The following is a 19,609-nucleotide window of genomic DNA, read 5'->3' on the forward strand; positions in this document are numbered from 1 at the left end:
GTATTTCCAGTAAATAGGCTCTTGCCACTTAAAAATGACTGGCAGAGTCATACTCAGGATGCTGAGGTCTTGAGGGTAAGAAGGTGGTGATGCTTATTAAATACAAGTCACCGGACTTGAGATGCAGGAGCCTCAGACCACCTGGGATAACCAGTTAACTTTGGAGAGGAAACGGGGGTCCAGATAAGTTACAGGGCTGTGCTGCAGGCTGGACAGCTGATGAGCCACACGCCAGGCCCCTCACCTGGTCTGGACTCCGGTGCCCCTGGCTGGCACTGAAGGCAGGACCTGGTTTGCATTCAGGTTAAGATCTTCAATGTGAATGCTACTCTATAGGTATCTGTTTACTTAATTACTAAGATTAAACTTTTCTACCCAGAAAAGGCAACTAAAGAAGGGTGTTAAAAATAGCTTTGTAAGATTCCCTTTGTGTCTTAGCCTTAGGGTTAATAGTCTCTCTTGCTTTTTCAATAAAACGTCTATTCATTTCATTTTAATTAGTGTGCAGAGTTCTAAGAAACAAGACTGTTCAGCTGCTTTGTTTTCCTTTACTGCCCTACTGGATCCCTGAAGAATCAGCTTGCCAATCATGGATCAAGAGTGGTGGTCTGCCTTAAACCTTGTGGACTAAGATGGGTCATCAATATAAGTAAAAAATAACCATGCTGTTTCCATCTTCATGTGTAGAGGCATCAAAGGCCATTCGTTCAGGAGGTGTGTACTGTGAGCGATCTCTCCAGTCATGCTTTCTTACCACTGGCTTACCTTCACATCACACAGGCACTTGTTTTGAGGCAACAATTTATAGAGGTGACGTGGCTGTTTTGTTTTTGTTTTTTTAAAAAGCAAAACAAAAACCTGTGTCATATAAATACGTAAAAACCCCTACTTTGGTCTTTTTAATCAGCACCTATTCCAATTTTTAATAGGTGTGAGCTCTTTAATTTACACTTTCTCTGTATTCTCAAATGGTATGTAGACAGGAATGGGATGACTCAACTTTTCTTCTGCAGATGGGACTGCAGATTCCCTGCACAATACTCAGACTTCTTGAGTAATGAGAGCACTGCAAATACTTAATGTACTTTCGTGTGATGGAATTTGAGAAATAAACCAATATGTGTTAATAAGTCAGTGTGCGGTCATGAAATAACTAGATCAGTAACTGGCATGATTGTTTTAATGGGTAGTGGCTGGTTATCTATTCTCAGCAGAACCTGGAGTGGTACAAGACAAGTGTGAATTCAGGAGCCTTTAAGGCCCAAGGGCGTGGTCTACTCCCACTAAGAGATTATTATAAATAACTATAGTTTATAGAATTCTCAACAACTTCTAATACTTGACTCTGAATTTTACAAAAAATTAAAAAAGATTCCATGAATTGTAGGCTGTTTTTTTCTTTTTTACATTGTTAGACTCTGAAAATGTTCATTAGTATCAAAGTTGGGGAAATAGCTTTATTGTGTATTTAAATGTTTATGTACTATTTCTCAGCACAGAGCAATACTTAAAGTGTACTGAGCCACTGTCCCTAAAAACTGGCTTATAAAATTCCAATAATGTATAGATTGAAGGATTACTCAAAGTTGGTATCATCCCATGCACTTCTGAAAAAGCTCAAGTAAAATGCTTCCATCCTTACTGGTGTGCCTGTGAAACATACCTCTGGGGAAGTTAAAGGACTTGAAATATTTCCTTTAAATTTATGCATAAACTTCATATAACAAGTCTTACAAACCAAGGCTTTAGCCATCTAATACAGAATAAAAATCCCTGGCAGCATGAGCCAGGAAGAGGACTGAGCAGGAAAGGAAGGCAGGGCCTCTAGCACTGGGCACTTAAAAGGTACAGGTGGAAGCCAGCAGATAATGGAAAGATCCCCACTTGAAAACCTTGCATGGGTTAAACTGAAAATTTAGTAGTGAACAAAAAGTATGCCACACTGAAACCCAACCCTAAAAGTTAACAATCTACACATTCCCACCTCTCGAATAATGTCACCAGCAAACATTAAGCAGAATGTTTTCAAAGTGCCAATATGAACAATTAAAGGATGTTTTTAAAAAACTTCTATATTCTTATAGGTATAGAGTTTAAGACATCACACACAAAATCACAATCCCCATGTAATTTAGTCTCCCTAGACAGTTTAGAGGTTCCCCCCGCCCATTCCCTTTTAAGTGTATTTTGCCAAAACCCCGTTCAAGTGTTTGATCAATCCCTTGTTTTGAAACTTTTGAATAATCTGTTTGAACTACTCAAGAGTAAAAACCTTCAGTTCTTAACATGCATCAAAGTGCTGTTGTTTTTCATTTCCAGTAGTGCATTTTTTGTCAAGAAATTTATTAACCTTTACAAACACTATTTTCACTCATTCATAAAAAATGATTTATGATTAAATCTGTAATAAAACCATATAACGTTCATCACTGCATTCAGTAAGACCAGTTTCATCCATGGAACATAACCACTTTCAAACAGCAGTTTTCATTCACGTCGTATAAGGCTGTCAAATTAAAAGTATCTCTTATAATAGGCTGTTATCCAAGAAATCCATTTCACTTCACGTTATGTGCTGAGACTGACAGATGGATCAATCCCCTTAGAATCTGAAAGTAGATTCTGCCCCTTGATGTCCCCTTTTCATTGTCTCTCAAACAAGTTTTACAACAGGAAAGTATTTGTGAGCAGAGAAATCAAATTCAGGAGGAACCTGTAAAAAAAGGCAGAAAAGAAAGAAATGTATTTACAAATCTGGAGGGAAAAAAATGAGCTTATCTCTGGGTTTATCAAAGTCGACTAGTTAACAAAGGCAAACGGACTTAAATCACAGGAAAGGGGGGGTGAGTGAGCACACCGTTCAGTTCCTGGGTCATGGACAATACATGGACAGTACAGCAACGAAACCGCCTCTAGTAAAGCAAGGCCGAGGCTGAGGAAGGCCGATAGCAAGACGCAATGGGAGTCGTCAGACACAAGGTACGTGCGGTTCACCAATGCTCGGCAGCACACACGTTGACAGCATGAGCAAGTAAAGTTGACAGAATTTGCCATCTCTTGAGCCACTGAACAAAGCATTTGATTACTGAAGCATTAACTTTTCCACAGGCAGAGGACTTTTTAAATACCTCTCCCATAATAAGTTTGTTTTCTCACATTTTCTGTTTTTCTGTTTTACTCATAGTAATTTATGCAACGGAGGGGAATGGAAGGGCAGACTTTAGAAATTTTAAATCAATAAAATCTGTAAGTTTCAAAATAAAAGGGCAAGCTCTAGTTATTTTTCTGCCACAGAACCTCTTTTAAAGGGATTTTTTTTTTTTTTTTTTAAGTTCTACAATAATTTAACACCCATTTACTTTCCCCACAGTGCACTTACCTTAGATTCCTTTTTGTGTCCTCCTGCCAATAACTTCATGACCACAAAGTTGGGTTTGGCAACCTTTAAAATTCTATTGACCTAAACAATGAGCAACATTAAGCTATCAAAACCTAAAATTCAGAGTCAAAATGTCTTTATAATATAGGTACTTTGCACAAGGTAAATGTTGATATTTTACTAAGGCAACTTAAAACGAACAGACACACTTTTCCATGACCACAGAGCACTCTGCGTGGGCCAGCCGTGGGGCCCCGGGTCTGCTCTCAGCAAGCCTGAAAAGCATCCGGCCGCAAAGGCAGCAGCGGAGCCCGTGCGGCCCAGACTCCACAGCTGGGGTGCTCGGACATCAGGTACTAGCTAGCAAACCCCTGGCAAGTTCTCTAGCCTCTCTGTTTCCCAGTTTCTGCATCTATAAGCATGGGGACAGACTCGCCACCACCGCACAGACCTGCTGGGAGGATTACTAAGTGACCCAATACACACTCCGAGCTCAGAACCACGCCAGTGAGTAGGAGGTGTCCTGTGTTTCCTGTCACTCCTGACTACACTCGCCTGGAAGGTTTCACCTGAACAGACGAACAGCAGAGGACTGACTGGAAGGCTGCATTCCTCCGGAGAGGGAGTGATGTGCAACCTGAAGAAAGAAGTTCCCCCTGCTCCTGGTTGCTGACGGACCTCTCTCCAGAAACACATCTCACCACAAGTCTGGAACAGCTTCTCCTCAGCCCCGACTAACACATCTGTCCGTCCACATGACAGCTGCATCTGGGCCTCCAACAGGCACGTACCAACCTGAGCTCCTAACTCAGCCCACCAGCTCCGCATCCACTCGCAGCCTCTTCCACGGGTTCCCCGCACCCAGAGGCTGAGGCCCAAATCCCGAAGTCCTCCCTAACTCCTCTCTCCCTCGCCCGCCATCAGACCAACTTGCTTCGGATCCCTCCACCGTCCACGTCCTCTCTCACAGGCAACTGCTGTGGCCTCCACTGGCTCTTTGCCCCTACCACCGGCCACTTTCAGCACAGGGCCAGAGTGAACCTTCAGAACAAAAATCCAATCTGGTCTAAAACCTCCCAAGTGAGCACGCCTCGTTCATCCCACTCCGGCCACACCAGTCCATACCCTCCGGGCCTTCCTTTACATGTGCAGATCACTCTGCCCACACGGCTCCATCCGCAGTGGCCATGGGACCTGCTTTTTCACCTTCTTCAGAGATTTCCTCACCAGCTGCCTTAAAAAAGCCTAATCCGCCACCGCCGCCTCCTTACAGTATTCACGATCTCCATTCCCAGCTTGATTTTTCTTCACAGTCTTATGATCTTCTAGTGCACAATATAACTGTCTACAACTGTCTACAACTGCACAACAAACTGTCTAGTTTTCACCACAGGGCTGCGGACACAGTAGACCGTCAACAAGTATTTGCTGAGTAAACGAATTAAGTTCACTGAAGGACTTCTGCCGTCTATTATAGGTACCTTCCTCTAATTTTTACATTCCCCCTTGTATTTTATTACATGATCACACAGAACATAAAAGCCATCTCTCTCCTATCCCTGCTTCCCAAGGTTCCCCTCCCAAGAAACCAACATTGTTATCAACTCTCACATAATTCTCACATCTCCTTCTGGAGATACATGTGCGCACACACACAATCCCTGGGCCTCTTTCGATTGAAACGGCAACATACTATCCACCGTTCAGTGCTTCGCTCTTTGAAGAACATTCCATTACGGTATGTAACCACCTTCTGTGTCCTTTTCAAGACTCCGCAGTCTGGTATGATGTATCATCACTCATGTGACAGTCTCTGTTGAGGGGCAGGGAAGTTTCCTCACTTCTTCGCTCTGAGAACCCTGCTGCAATGAGGACTCTTGTGTATTAGCTACTTGCTTCCCTCACTGCCCACATAGGCGCGTGTGTTAGATAAACCCCAAGCAGCACTGCTTGGCCTAAGCATCTGTGCTTTTTTTAACAGGTAACTGCTATGAACTTCCCTTTCATGGAGGTTGTACCAAGATATACTCCCCTGGCAGTCTGAGTGTTATACGCAAGGCATTCTCGTTTGCAGAATGCATGCATGTCAGTATTATCAGGCACAGCAAACTGTGAAAGCAACCAGTGGCTGCAACTTCGGATTCTGCAAGCGCGAAGGTCTGTGGGATAGTATGTCAAAACAAAGTCTTTGAACAGTAGGCTCTATTTTAAATGGTCAAGTGGAATAGGTTTTTACTTCCTGTGATAACTGACCAGAGCATTTTTCATATTTTTTAAGATTTACATAATTAGATTTTAGTATCATAAACTATACATTAAAATAAAAAAATTTAAATGTCACCATTTCTAAACTGTGGATCACTCTGAATCCCATTTCTTGTCCTCCTACATACTCTGTCTTAATTTCTGTGCACTGATCTCTGAATTTACACAAAGGAGCTACTTGCTTTCATGAGCTAATTTTAAGTCTTACAAGGTTAAGCTAGCAAAGCCACTTAAAATCCATGCCAGAAACATGAAAGGCTTCACTATTCATATGGTAAGGTTCATTTATCATCCAGTAGTAAGATACGTATTTCCTGCCAAGCTTTTCCTCCAGAATTACTGTGACCGCTTACCTCATGGTCTGGGTTTGGGATATTTTCCAGGATCATTTTTGCCTGCTGAAAGTGCTTACTAGCTGCCACATACAGTTCTGGAGACTGAGGAGGAGGGCTGTATTTATTGAGGTCAGACATTTCCTAAAAAGGGGAGGTGGAATACTGTATTATTCAAAACATGTTTAATATGAAAAACTCTAAAACAGCTTTTATAATTAAAAATTCTACCCTGACTCATGTTTCATATATTGACACTAAACCAAACACTAGACACATGTCCCTATTTTTCCCTACATAATATTTAATTCCCAATTACCTCATCTGATCCCCATACTTAAAATAACTCTTAATGGAATGAGTGCATCCAGAAAGAGCCAAATAATTTTCACAGGAATTAAAATTCTTTTATCACCTTGTCACTGGTCCAGTAATAGTCTGATTTGACTATTTTAAAGAAACGGCTAGGTGGGCGCCTGGGTGGCTCAGTGGGTTAAGCCGCTGCCTTCGGCTCAGGTCATGATCTCAGGGTCCTGGGATCGAGTCCCACATCGGGCTCCTTGCTCGGCAGGGAGCCTGCTTCTCCCTCTGCCTCTGCCTGCCATTCTGTATGCCTGTGCTCGCTCTCTCTCCCTCTCTCAATCTCTGACAAATAAAATCTTTAAAAAAAAAAAAAAAAAAAAAAAAGAAACGGCTAGGTACAAACAGTGTATCTCTAAGCCGGTCTAAGACTACTTCCTTTACAATTGCTTTAGTGAGCAGAGTCACCTTGAACTGCAGATAGTGCACTGGCGGTGGAGTCATTACGCTGTTGAATGGAGCAAATCTGTGCTCATATCGAACTTGTTCACTATCAAGCTCAAACTTGGGTTTTCGTACTTTGCCATCCATGTCAAATGCTACCATGGTCTAAAGGAAAAAGAAAATAAAAGAGTCTATCAATTTGAAAAAGTGAATTCCTCATTAATGCAGAGTAGAAAACAAGAAACAGCTATTTACACAGAGTTAAAACAATTTTAAGGTTCAGATATCAGGAATAGGAAGAGAAAAACTGGCTTCAGTATTCATTTTTATGTTATATGCCATATTTACATAAAAAATTTTCAAGTTCCAGTGTTTAACCCATTACGAATTTTCCCAGTGAAATTGTAACACATGCACATTATTCTGCTATGACACATGCTTTTATAGTTGCTTTGAAACCTTCAAGTAAAAGTTTCTTAGGAAAAAAAGTCCTATTATAATAAGAAAAGCATAGGTCCTATTTCTCAAACAGAAGTCCATGTTCTGTTTTATATATTTGAATATAAGCTGCCTCAATTTCCTGAATTGCCAAGTACAACTTAAGAGTTAGCTCCTGTGGGGAGCCTGGGTGGCTCAGTGGGTTAAAGCCTCTGCCTTCGGCTCGAGTCATGATTCCAGAGTCCTGGGATCGAGCCCTGCATCTGGCTGTCTGCTCAGCAGGGAGTCTGCTTCACCCCCCTTCCTGTCCGCCTCTCTGCCTACTTGTGATCTGTCAAATAAATAATCTTTAAAAAAAAAGAGTACTTGCTAACTCCTGAAAATGTTTGCTTAAGCCATTCATTGTGGAGCCTACTCTCTTCCTAATATGCTCCTAAAGAAATACAAACCCCATCTCTTCCAAGAAACCTTTTCTGATCATGAATCAGAAACTCTGCCTTCTCTTATTACTTATGTCACACATATCACCTGACCTGTCATTACCTAGACACCTGAGACAAGGATCACATCTGATTACAGTTGGTGTTCTTAAATGTATTCAGAAGAAGATATGTGGCACATGGCAAGTGTGTTAAATTAGTACTTGTCTACAAATACTTGTTAAACAAATTAATGAAAACTAGACTTGGAAAAAAGGTAAACTTTAAGCAGATAGTAAACACAAAGGTGAAATTAGAATCTGGAAAGAATCAGAGAAAAGAGTCCATTTTAATTAAACTATGTAAGAGCAATGTAGTTAAAAAGCAAAGACAACTTCATTTGTGACAACTTACTTTAAACATCCCAGCACACATGTTCTGATATGCCTGGCTCATTGTAATTTCTCGGCTCAAGGGGCGAACTATAATTAAAAAGAAAATTATCCACAGTTTTCCCCCTCCTCTTGCATTACCGCAGGAGAAAATCTAATTTAAAAAAAAATCTTCAACCTTGTATACTAAAATTAAAAATTCAAAGTTTGTTCCTATAGGTTAAATTTTAGTTTATGGCCCAAATCTATAAAAATTAAAATATAACTGAAAGGCTTTTTAGAAAGCCATGTTCCCTAAATAATACCATAAAATTCTAATATGAAATTATTTTAACTTTTGAATTCACCATGCGGACTTAATTTCTGAAACAGAAAACCCACTCATTACAGTTATTTAAAAACCCATCCAAACTGTTGAAATCCTAATGAAATACACAGTAATATTTTGTAGCATTTGTAGCAATATCTGTACCCTTCTACTAGTGATCAAGAGAGCAGTGTCTCTGAAACATTTCTTCCTTCTCCTGGGCTTTGGGTGTTGCACCAAGGCCCTCTGTGATTATCTTTCTGTGCCACTAAGCACAGCTCCAGATCGACTCCCCTCCAACTGGTCAGCCTTCTGTCAAAAGATCAAGGGTCTCCTGCTGCCTTGTTCCTTGACTCATCCTGCTTACACATTCCATGTGGCTACTTCTTGTCCTAAGGTCTTCTAACACATAAAATAGCAAAGAAGTAAAAGAAAAGCAAGGGAAGGCACCAAAGAGGCTTGGGTCACTAACACTGGGATTCACTCTCTACCTTATACTTTCTGAAGAGAAGATGGGCAAGAACAGAGATATAAGGACTAATTCACTTATAGCAAGGCGTAGGCAGTTCTCCAACTGTTTGTAGAAATTAAAGTGTACTCCAATGTTAGTTACTTCTTAAATTTAAAAATAATCCATGGTACCTTTCTTCTTTTTTTTTGTTTTTTTACTGCTCCGGCCTTTCTGCTGCTCTTCCATGATCCTTTCCTCTGCCATCTGAGAGCCATCAGCACGACTTAATGTCGACATCAACCATGCATAAAGGAATTCTGAGAGATACCTTCAAGGGTATCAAATGTTAGTTAATGGAGGAGTCTAAATGAGAGAACTTTATCACTACAAGTACTAGTATTAATAAAGAGATTTTTAATACTGCTTTAAAAGTAAAAAAGAAAAACCCAATTATAAAACTAGATAATTGACAGATTAGATTTTATAAGAAATTAGCATTACAAATGATTAACTTTTCCTTTCTTGTAGCCTTATATTGCTGGACAATGCTGAAAATATGCTTAATTTCCTACAATGATACACACTTTACAACCTTTCAAAAGACTTCCTGATAATTAGATTTATATATGTTAAACATATATATAAGTATATATATATGACATATATAAAAAATATACATTTATATATAAATTCATCAAATGAATGCTCATTATACAATTTTTTTTATTATATCAGGACACACTTCACCTCAGCCTATTAACAAAATATTTTATTTTCACATTAACTGCAAGAGAAAGCAAATACAGAGGAAAAAAATGTAAAATTGTAGGCACTATACCAAAGCATTCTAAAAACTAAGAACATTCAGACTTATAATTTACCTGAGTTTATTCAATAAATTAAACATGAAACAGATTATTCCACCGATACTAACTTTTCAAAAGCTTAACCAACATTACGTTCTCTAATGCCCAGAAAAATAAATTCAAATCTAGAATATGAATATATACAGTTTATACTATAATCTATATGAAATTAAGAAACACTACTACATTAAGCTAAAAATCAAAGATTTATTAGGAAGTTTATTATTATCAAGGATGAGCATATAATGCCTATCTCTAAAATTCTCCAGAAAGTTGTAAGGCAGTTTACAATATTAAAACATGTACCCTACCACCAAAAAAAAAAAAAAAAAACATGAAAAGAAAGAAAGAAAATTGAAAGTAAAACAGTAACTAGTTAAAAGATACATCTGAGGAGGGAGAGGAGTCAAGATGGCGGAGAAGTAGCAGGCTGAGGCTACATCAGGTAGCAGGAGATCAGCTAGATAGCTTATCTAAACATTGCAAACACCTGCAAATCCAATGGGAGATTGAAGAGAAGAACCACCGCAATTCTAAAAACAGAAAATCAACCACTTTCTGAAAGGTAGGACTGGTGGAGAAGTGAATCCAAAGCAACGGGAAGATAGACCCCGGGGGAAGGGGCCGGCTCCTGGCAAGCGGCGGAGCAACGGAGCATAAAATCGGGACTTTTAAAAGTCTGTTCCGCTGAGGGACATCGCTCCAGAGGCTAAACCGGGGTGAAGCTCACGCGGGGTGAGCGTGGCCTCAGGTACCGCAGGGTCACAGAAGGATCGGGGGTGTCTGAGTGTCGCAGAGCCTGCAGGTATTAGAACAGGGAAGCCGGCTACAGAGACAGAGCCTAGGAGTGAGCTCTCAGCTCAGGGTTGCCTTGAACCGGTCGCAGGCTCGGTGAGCTCAGAGCGCGGCTGGAGGTCAGGCAGACGGGAGTAACTGGGCACTGTTCTCTGAGGGCACACTGAGGCGTGGGGTCCCGGGCTCTCGGCTCCTCTGGGCCGGAGACCAGGAGGCCGCCATTTGTATTCCCGTCCTCCGGAACTCTACGGAAAGCGCTCAGGGAACAAAAGCTCCTGAAAGCAAAGCCGAGCGGATTACTCACCCCGGCCCCTGGTGAGGGCGGTGCAATTCCGCCTGGGGCAAAGACACTTGAGAATCACTACACCAGGCCCCTCCCCCAGAAGATCAACAAGAAATCCAGCCAGGACCAAGTTCACCTACCAAGGAGTGCAGGTTCAATACCAAGGAGAGCAGCAGAATTCCAGAGGAGGAGAAAGCAAAGCACGGAACTCATGGCTTTCTCCCCATGATTCATTAGTCTTGCAGTTAATTTAATTTTTTTCAATTTTTTTTTCTTCTTCTGCTAAATTTTTTTTAAACTTTTACCCTTTTCTCTTTTAACGTTTTTAAACTAGTTTATCTAATCATATATATTTTTTCTTTATTCATTTTCTTTTTTTAATTGTTTCTTTTTTTTTCTGAACATCTTTTTATCCCCTTTCTCCCCCCCATGATTTGGGGTCTCTTCTGATTTGGTTAAAGTGTATTTTCATGGGGTCTTTGCAACCCTTTTAGTATTTTAATTGCTCCTTCATATAGTCTTATCTGGACAAAATGACAAGGCGGAAAAATTCACCACAAAAAAAAGAACAAGAGGCAGTACCGAAGGCTAGGGATCTAATCAATACAGACATTGGTAATATGTCAGATCAAGAGTTCAGAATGATGATTCTCAAGGTTCTAGCCAGGATCGAAAAAGGCATGGAAGATATTAGAGAAACCCTCTTGGGAGATATAAAAGCCCTTTCTGGAGAAATAAAAGAACTAAAATCTAACCAAGTTGAAATAAAAAAAGCTATTAATGAGGTGCAATAAAAAATGGAGGCTCTCACTGCTAGGATAAATGAGGCAGAAGAAAGAATTAGTGATATAGAAGACCAAATGACAGAAAATAAAGAAGCTGAGCAAAAGAGGGACAAACAGCTACTGAACCACGAGGGGAGAATTCAAAGGATAAGTGACACCATAAGACAAAACAACATTAGAATAATTGGGATTCCAAAAGAAAAAGAAAGAGGGGAGCAGAAGGTATATTGGAGAGAATTATTGGAGATAATTTCCCTAATCTGGCAAAGGGGAGCAGAAGGTATATTGGAGAGAATTATTGGAGATAATTTCCCTAATCTGGCAAAGGGAACAAGCATCAAAATCCAGGATGCGCAGAGAACCCCCCTCAAAATCAACAAGAATAGGTCCACACCCGTCACCTAGTAGTAAAATTTACAAGTCTTAGTGACAAAGAGAAAATCCTGAAAGCAGCCCCGGAAAAGAAGTCTGTAACACACAATGGTAAAAATATTAGATTGGCAGCAGACTTATCCACAGAGACCTGGCAGGTCAGAAAGAACTGGCATGATATATTCAGAGCACTAAACAAGAAAAACATGGAGCCAAGAATACTATATCCAGCTAGGCTATCATTGAAAATAGAAGGAGAGATAAAAAGCTACCAGGACAAACAAAAACTGAAAGAATTTGCAAACACTAAACCAGCTCTACAGGAAATATTGAAAGGGGTCCTCTAAAAGCAAAGAGAGAACCTAAAAGTAGTAGATCAGAAAGGAGCAGAGACAATATACAGTAACAGTCACCTTACAGGCAATACAATGGCACTAAATTCATATCTCTCAATAGTTACCCTGAATGTTAATGGGCTAAATGCCCCAATCAAAAGACACAGGGTATCAGAATGGATAAAAAAACAAGACCCATCTATATATTGCCTACAAGAAACTCATTTCAGACACGAAGACACCTCCAGATTTAAAGTGAGGGGGCGGAAAATAATTTACTATGCTAATGGACATCAGAAGAAAGCAGGGGTGGCAATCCTTATATCAGATCAATTAGATTTTAAGCCAAAGACTATAATAGACGAGGAAGGACACTATATTATACTCAAAGGATCTGTCTAACAAGAAGATCTAACAATTTTAAATATCTGTGCCCCAACGTGGGAGCAGCCAGCTATATAAACCAATTAATAACAAAATCAAAGAAACACATCAACATAATACAATAATAGTAGGGGACTTTAACACTCCCCTCATTGAAATGGACAGATCATCCAAGCAAAAGATCAATAAGGAAATAAAGGCCTTAAATGACACACTGGACCAGATGGACATCACAGATATATTCAGAACATTTCATCCCAAAGCAACAGAATACACATTCTTCTCCAGTGCACATGGAACATTCTCCAGAATAGATCACATCCTGGGTCCTAAATCAAGTCTCAACCAGTATCAAAAATTGGGATCATTCCCTGCGTATTTTCAGACCACAATGCTCTGAAGCTAGAAGTCAATCACAAGAGGAAATTTGAAAAGAACCCAAATACATGGAGACTAAACAGCATCTTTCTAAAGAATGAATGGGTCAACCAGGAAATTAAAGAAGAATTGAAAAGATTCATGGAAACAAATGATAATGAAAACACAACGGTTCAAAATCTGTGGGACACAGCAAAGGCAGTCCTGAGAGGAAAATATATAGTGGTACAAGCCTTTCTCAAGAAACAAGAAAGGTCTCAAGTACACAACCTAACCCTACACCTAAAGGAGTTGGAGAAAGAACAAGAAAGAAACCCTAAACCCAGCAGGAGAAGAGAAATAATAAAGATCAGAGCAGAAATCAATGAAATAAAAACAAAAAAAACCCCAATAGAACAAATCAATGAAACTAGGAGCTGGTTCTTTGAAAGAATTAATAAGATTGATAAATCCCTGGCCACACTTATCAAAAAGAAAAGAGAAAGGACTCAAATAAATAAAATCATGAATGAAAGAGAAGAGAACACAACTAACACCAAAGAAATACAGATAATTGTAAGCAACTCTATGCAAACAAATGGATGCATTTCTAGAGACATATAAACTACCACAACTGAACCAGGAAGAAATAGAAAACCTGAACAGACCCATAACCAGTAAGGAGACTGGAACAGTCATCAAAAATCTCCAAACAAAAGCCCAGGGCCAGATGGCTTCCCAGGGGAATTCTACCAAACATTTAAAGAAGAACTAATTCCTATTCTTCTGAAGCTGTTCCAAAAAATAGAAATGGAAGGAAAACTTCCAAACTCATTTTATGAGGCCCACATCACCTTGATCCCAAAACCAGACAAGGATCCCATCAAAAAAGAGAACTACAGACCAATATCCTTGATGAACACAGATGCGAAAATTCTCACTAAAATACTAACCAATAGGATTCAACAGTACATTAAAAGGATTATTCAGGGGCACCTGGGTGGCTCAGTGGGTTAAGCTGCTGCCTTCGGCTCAGGGTCCTGGGATCAAGTCCCGCTTCAGGCTCTCTGCTCAGCAGGGGGCCTGCTTCCTCCTCTCTCTCTGCCTGCCTCTCTGCCTACTTGTGACCTCTCTCTGTCAAATGAATAAATAAAATCTTTAAAAAAAAAAAAAAAGGATTATTCACCACGACCAAGTGGGATTTATTCCAGGGCTGCAAGGTTGGTTCAACATCCACATATCAATCAATGTGATACAATACATTAATAAAAGAAACAACAAGAACCATATGATACTCTCAATAGACGCTGAAAAAGCATTTGACAAAGTACAGCATCCCTTCCTCATCAAAACTCATCAAAGTGTAGGGATAGAGGGCACATACCTCAATATTATCCAAGCCATCTATGAAAAACCCACCGCAAATTATCATTCTCAATGGAGAAAAACTGAAAGGTTTTCTGCTAAGGTCAGGAACACGGCAGGGATGTCCATTATCACCACTGCTATTCAACACAGTACTAGAAGTCCTAACCTCAGCAATCAGACAACAAAAGGAAATTAAAGGCATCCAAATCGGCAAAGAAGTCAAACTATCACTCTTCGCAGATGATATGATACTATATGTGGAAAACCCAAAAGACTCCACTCCAAAAGTGCTAGAACTTGTACAGGAATTCAGTAAAGTGTCGGGATAGAAAATCAATGCACAGAAATCAGCTGCATTTCTCTACACCAACAACAAGACAGAAGAAAGAGAAATTAAAGAGTCAATCCCATTTACAATTGCACCCAAAACCGTAAGATACCTAGGAATAAACCTAACTCAAGAGGCAAAGAATCTATACTCAGAAAACTATAAAGTACTCATGAAAGAAATTGAGGAAGACACAAAGAAATGGAAAAATGTTCCATGCTTCTGGATTGGAAGAACAAATATTGTGAAAATGTCTATGCTACCTAAGCAATCTACATATTTAATGCAATTCCTATCAAAATACCATCCATTTTTTTCAACGAAATGGAACAAAAAACCCTAAAATTTATATGGAACCAGAAAGGACCTCGAATAGCCAAAGGAATATTGAAAAAGAAAGCCAAAGTTGGTGGCATCACAATTCCGGACTTTAAGCTCTATTACAAAGCTGTCATCATCAAGACAGCATGGTCCTGGTACAAAAACAGACAAATAGATCAATGGAACAGAATAGAGAGCCCAGAAATAGACCTTCAACTCTATGGTCAACTAATCTTTGACAAAGCAGGAAAGACTGTCCAATGGAAAAAAGACAGCCTCCTCAATAAATGGTGTTGGGAAAATTAGCCACATGCAGAAAAATGAAATTGGACCATTTCCTTACACCACACACGAAAATAGACTCAAAATGGATAAAGGACCTCAATGTGAGAAAGGAATCCATCAAAATCCTTGAGGAGAACACAGGCAGCAACCTCTTTGACCTCAGCCACAGCAACATCTTCCTAGAAACATCGCCAAAGGCAAGGGAAGCAAGGACAAAAATGAAGTATTGGGATTTCATCAAGATCAAAAGCTTTTGCACAGCAAAGGAAACAGTTAACAAAACCAAAAGACAAATGACAGAATGGGAGAAGATATTTGCAAATGACATATTAGATAAAGGGCTAGTGTGCAAAATCTATAAAGAACTTAGCAAACTCAACACCCAAAGAACATCCAATCAAGAATGGGCAGAAGACATGAACAGACATTTCTGCAAAGAAGACATCCAGACGGCCAACAGACACATGAAAAAGTGCTCCATATCACTCGGCATCAGGGAAATACAAATCAAAACCATAATGAGATATCACCACACACCAGTCAGAATGGCTAAAATTAACAAGTCAGGAAATGACAGATGCTGGCGAGGATGCAGAGAAAGGGGAACCCTCCTACACTGTTGATGGGAATGCAAGCTGGTGCATCCACTCTGGAAAAGAACATGGAGGTTCCTCAAAATGTTGAAAACAGAATTACCCTATGACCCAGCAATTGCACTACTGGGTATTTACCCTAAAGATACAAACATAGTGATCTGAAGGGGCACGTGCATCCGAGTGCTTAGAGCAGCAATGTCTACAATAGCCAAACTATGGAAAGAACCTAGATATCCATCAACAGATGAATGGATAAAGAAGATGTGGTATATATACACAATGGAATACTATGCAGCCATCAAAAGAAATGAAATCTTGCCATTTGCGACGACGTGGATGGAACTAGAGGGTATCATGCTTAGTGAAATAAGTCAATCGGAGAAAGACAACTGTCATATGATCTCCCTGATATAAGGAAGCGGAGATGCAATATGGGGGTTAAGGGGGTAGGAGAAGAACGAATGAAACAAGATGGGATTGGGAGGGAGACAAACCATAAATAACTCTTAATCTCACAAAACAAACTGAGGGTTGCTGGGGAGAGAGAGTTTGGGAGAGGGGGGTAGGGTTATGGACATTGGGCAGAGTGCTGTGAAGTGTGTAAACCTGGCGATTCACAGACCTGTACCCCTGGGGATAAAAATACATTATATGTTTATAAAAAATTAAAAAATAAAAAAATAATTAAAAAAAAAAAAGATACACCTAAGGATAAACATAGTTCCTTTTTGTTGTAACCAAACAAAGGCCCCACAGTCTATAAATCAAAACCGTACTGGTAAAAAACAAAAACCAAAAAACCCCTGCAAAATGCCTGGAATTGATTAGGTGCTGTATTTTAAAGCCAAACTGAGCACTGTGCTTCCTGGCAATGAGGGTAAACTTGGAATTAGAGTTTTATGTCATAAAACAAAACAAAACAAAAACAAATAGTTCACATGAAGAGAAAATAATTCCTGACAATGAATTTAAGAAAAGCATTTAGAGTATCCTTTTATAGGGTACAAATAATCCTCCCCCCACAACACTATAAAATCTGAGGGTCTATATCTTAACTCAGTGAGAGGATTTCTATGGGGAATTAATGCTGTCCTCTACCTTCCAAATACAAATACAAGGACTGATGAGTGAAGGATAGAGTTGGCACCAGTCAGGCTTTTCTTCTCAAATATCAGATACCTCAGTGAGCTTTTAGTAAAGGCATTATCAAAATTAATACACAGTTATATCTAAAGAGAGTCAGAGTACAGTTATATCTAAAGAGAGTACAGAGTACAGAGTACAGATATTCTAGACCAGTGGTTCTCAATTGTGATCTCTGGATCAGCAGCAATATCACCAGAACTAGTTAGAAATGCAAACGACTGGTTCCTATCCCAGATCTACTGATCGAGGATCTCAAAGGACCAAGCCTAACAAGTCCCCATATGCACTGTAAAGTTTAAGAATCAGAGTTTTCTACTATTCATTTTTAAGCACCCACATGCCTTAGGAATGCTTATATTCATGAACAATAACAACAACAAGCTTATCTTGTGAAAATGCTGGAGCCCAATCTATAATTTTGAAATTGAAAGGCAGTTAAAACTAACATGAAAATAGACCACAAGTGTATTTATAGGCAAAAACTAAAATTTCTTTCATTAAAAAAAGAAATGAATTGCTCAAATATGCAGATACATTTCTAATGGAGTGTTTATGTGGTTATCATTCATTTGCCGAATTAAGAGCCCAATTCTTTGTGCCAAAAAGCATCTAAAAATTTTATTTTGAGGAATTAAGGGCAAAAAAAGCTTCCCATTAGCTGCCACAAACCTGAGAAAGAATCTGAGTGTGTTCCCCTACAAAATGTCTGGTCTGAATACTGTGTCTACTATGAGTTAGTAACAAAATGTATCCCAAATAGCTATTTCAACACCTGTTGTTACCTACATAAATATTAGAGAGTATACCTAATAATATTATCCTCATATTACTTTAGTTCATGTTCAGATTCAAGTTTCACAGCCAAAAAAGCTGTATGTTAGGAGCTCTAGCAGCCATGATAACAAAACCATGTGTCAGTGTGGAAGAGAATTACTTTCCTTCCCTTACAGCAGTGATTCCAAGGAATATAGTATCTTAATCTACTATGTTAAATAATTCAAATATGAGTTAAAAGATGAACCATGTTGGGGTGCCTGGGTGGCTCAGTGGGTTAAAGCCTCTGCCTTCAGCTCGGGTCATGATCCCAGGGTCCTGATCGAGCCCCACATTGGGCTCTCTGCTCCGCGGGGAGCCTGCTTCCTCCTCTCTCTCTGCCTGCCTCTCTGCCTGCTTGTGGTCCCTGTCTGTCACATAAATAAATAAAATCTTTAAAAAAAAAAAAAAAAGATGAACCATGTTAAGATCTTATACACTAAACTTAGCTGTTTGTCATGAGCAACACTGGTTATTATTTAATAAATTACCACCATCCTTGGCCAGACTAAGCAAAAGATCCATTGGCTCTTATTATTTTTTTCCCGTGGCAGCTTTCCCACGCCTACAGTACTTCCAAGCATCCTCTTACTAGGTTTCTCATCCTCAAATGAAAGTGAAGAACTCCTGGCTAAGGAGGGTGATCCCTTAGCAGCTCCTTCCAAGCTCCTGAGATAAATCCCCAGGACAGCAGTTTGCAACAGTTATGCTCCCAATGATAATCTTAGCCACAGTTTCTTCTCAGAGGAAAGATCTGGTTCAGATTTTGAACTTTAATTCAGTTAAGTACATTCTACAGCTAGCACCCAGCATCACTAAAGTCAGGACTAAATATATGTTCATTTTTCTCTCTACAAACAGATGAAAGCTCTTCAATTAATCCATTTACTTTGGAGCCACTTTTACTAGCTTTTAAATAAATACTCAATAGCTGAAAAAAAAATGTATTTGTATGCTGTTACAGCACTTAAAGATAGATGTTCAGCATGATCTGGCTCTAATTTTTAGTAGACATTTTCCAATTATCCCACAACTAAAGTTAAAATACATTAAATGAAAAAGCACCCTGAAATCTTCTTCTGTTCTACAGATGCTCTCTCAGATCTTATCTACTCTACCCACTGCCAATTTTAACTCATGCTGTTCTCTTACCAATATATGTAGTAGTACTCATGCATGCTGTAGAGCTCCAATTCAAAGCCACTCAGAAGATACTGGATCATAATTCGAAGGTTATGATAAAGGACCCAGGTACCTAAACAGGCCAAATGTTGCCTTTGGGGTTCCTGTTTCAACAGCATAGTGTGAAGGGCTGCATCAACCTTCTCTGCCTATCAGAATAAAAGGTTGTAACATTGACTTTCTTTTCAAGGTAATGAGAGAATTAAAAAAACAAAACAAAACAAAACCAGCTAAAATAGCATTTAGGCAGAAAATGTAAAACTTGTCACATAAAGAACTTGCACTTTCAAAACATTTTTGGTTAGATTTAAACTTCTCATTTCACAGTGGATAACGTTTGTGTAAATACTCCTTAAACTAAAAAGACACTTTATAAGACAAACATACAAAATACTGACTTCAGGTCTTAAGTTATGTTACCAATTAATATTGCTGCTTATAACTTAAACATTTTATTAGAATGTGAACCTGTTGTAAAACCATAGTTCTACATATATTTTATAATTTATTCTGATTATCCAAGAAATAATTTAAGGTGTTTCTCAGTTTGGATTATTTTCTCTTTTTGTAAACTCTTTCTTTGATACATGAAACTGTTACACTGAAGTTAAATATAAAATCATCACATTGAAAAATTAAACAGTCAAAATATCATCCCAAAGAATT

General features: G+C 39.1%; 1 protein-coding gene across 5 annotated transcripts in view; it reads right to left on the reverse strand.

The window, feature by feature from the left end:
- Nucleotides 1-840: 840 nt before the first annotated feature.
- The window catches only part of NAA35 (N-alpha-acetyltransferase 35, NatC auxiliary subunit), a 101,129-nt gene continuing 82,360 nt past the window's right edge, over nucleotides 841-19,609 (reverse strand). For all 5 annotated transcript variants that reach the window (XM_032308642.1, XM_032308643.1, XM_032308641.1 and 2 more), the window contains 7 exons: nucleotides 18,914-19,092; nucleotides 8,919-9,055; nucleotides 7,992-8,059; nucleotides 6,745-6,885; nucleotides 5,998-6,120; nucleotides 3,380-3,460; nucleotides 841-2,713 (listed from right to left, as the gene is read on the reverse strand). In XM_032308642.1, coding sequence (XP_032164533.1) covers nucleotides 2,654-2,713; nucleotides 3,380-3,460; nucleotides 5,998-6,120; nucleotides 6,745-6,885; nucleotides 7,992-8,059; nucleotides 8,919-9,055; nucleotides 18,914-19,092 — 789 coding nt within the window. In that variant the 3' untranslated portion in view covers nucleotides 841-2,653. The remainder of the gene's footprint in view (nucleotides 2,714-3,379; nucleotides 3,461-5,997; nucleotides 6,121-6,744; nucleotides 6,886-7,991; nucleotides 8,060-8,918; nucleotides 9,056-18,913; nucleotides 19,093-19,609) is intronic.

This window comes from Mustela erminea, chromosome 12, assembly GCF_009829155.1.
Source record: "Mustela erminea isolate mMusErm1 chromosome 12, mMusErm1.Pri, whole genome shotgun sequence".
NCBI classification, from domain to species: Eukaryota; Metazoa; Chordata; class Mammalia; order Carnivora; family Mustelidae; genus Mustela; species Mustela erminea.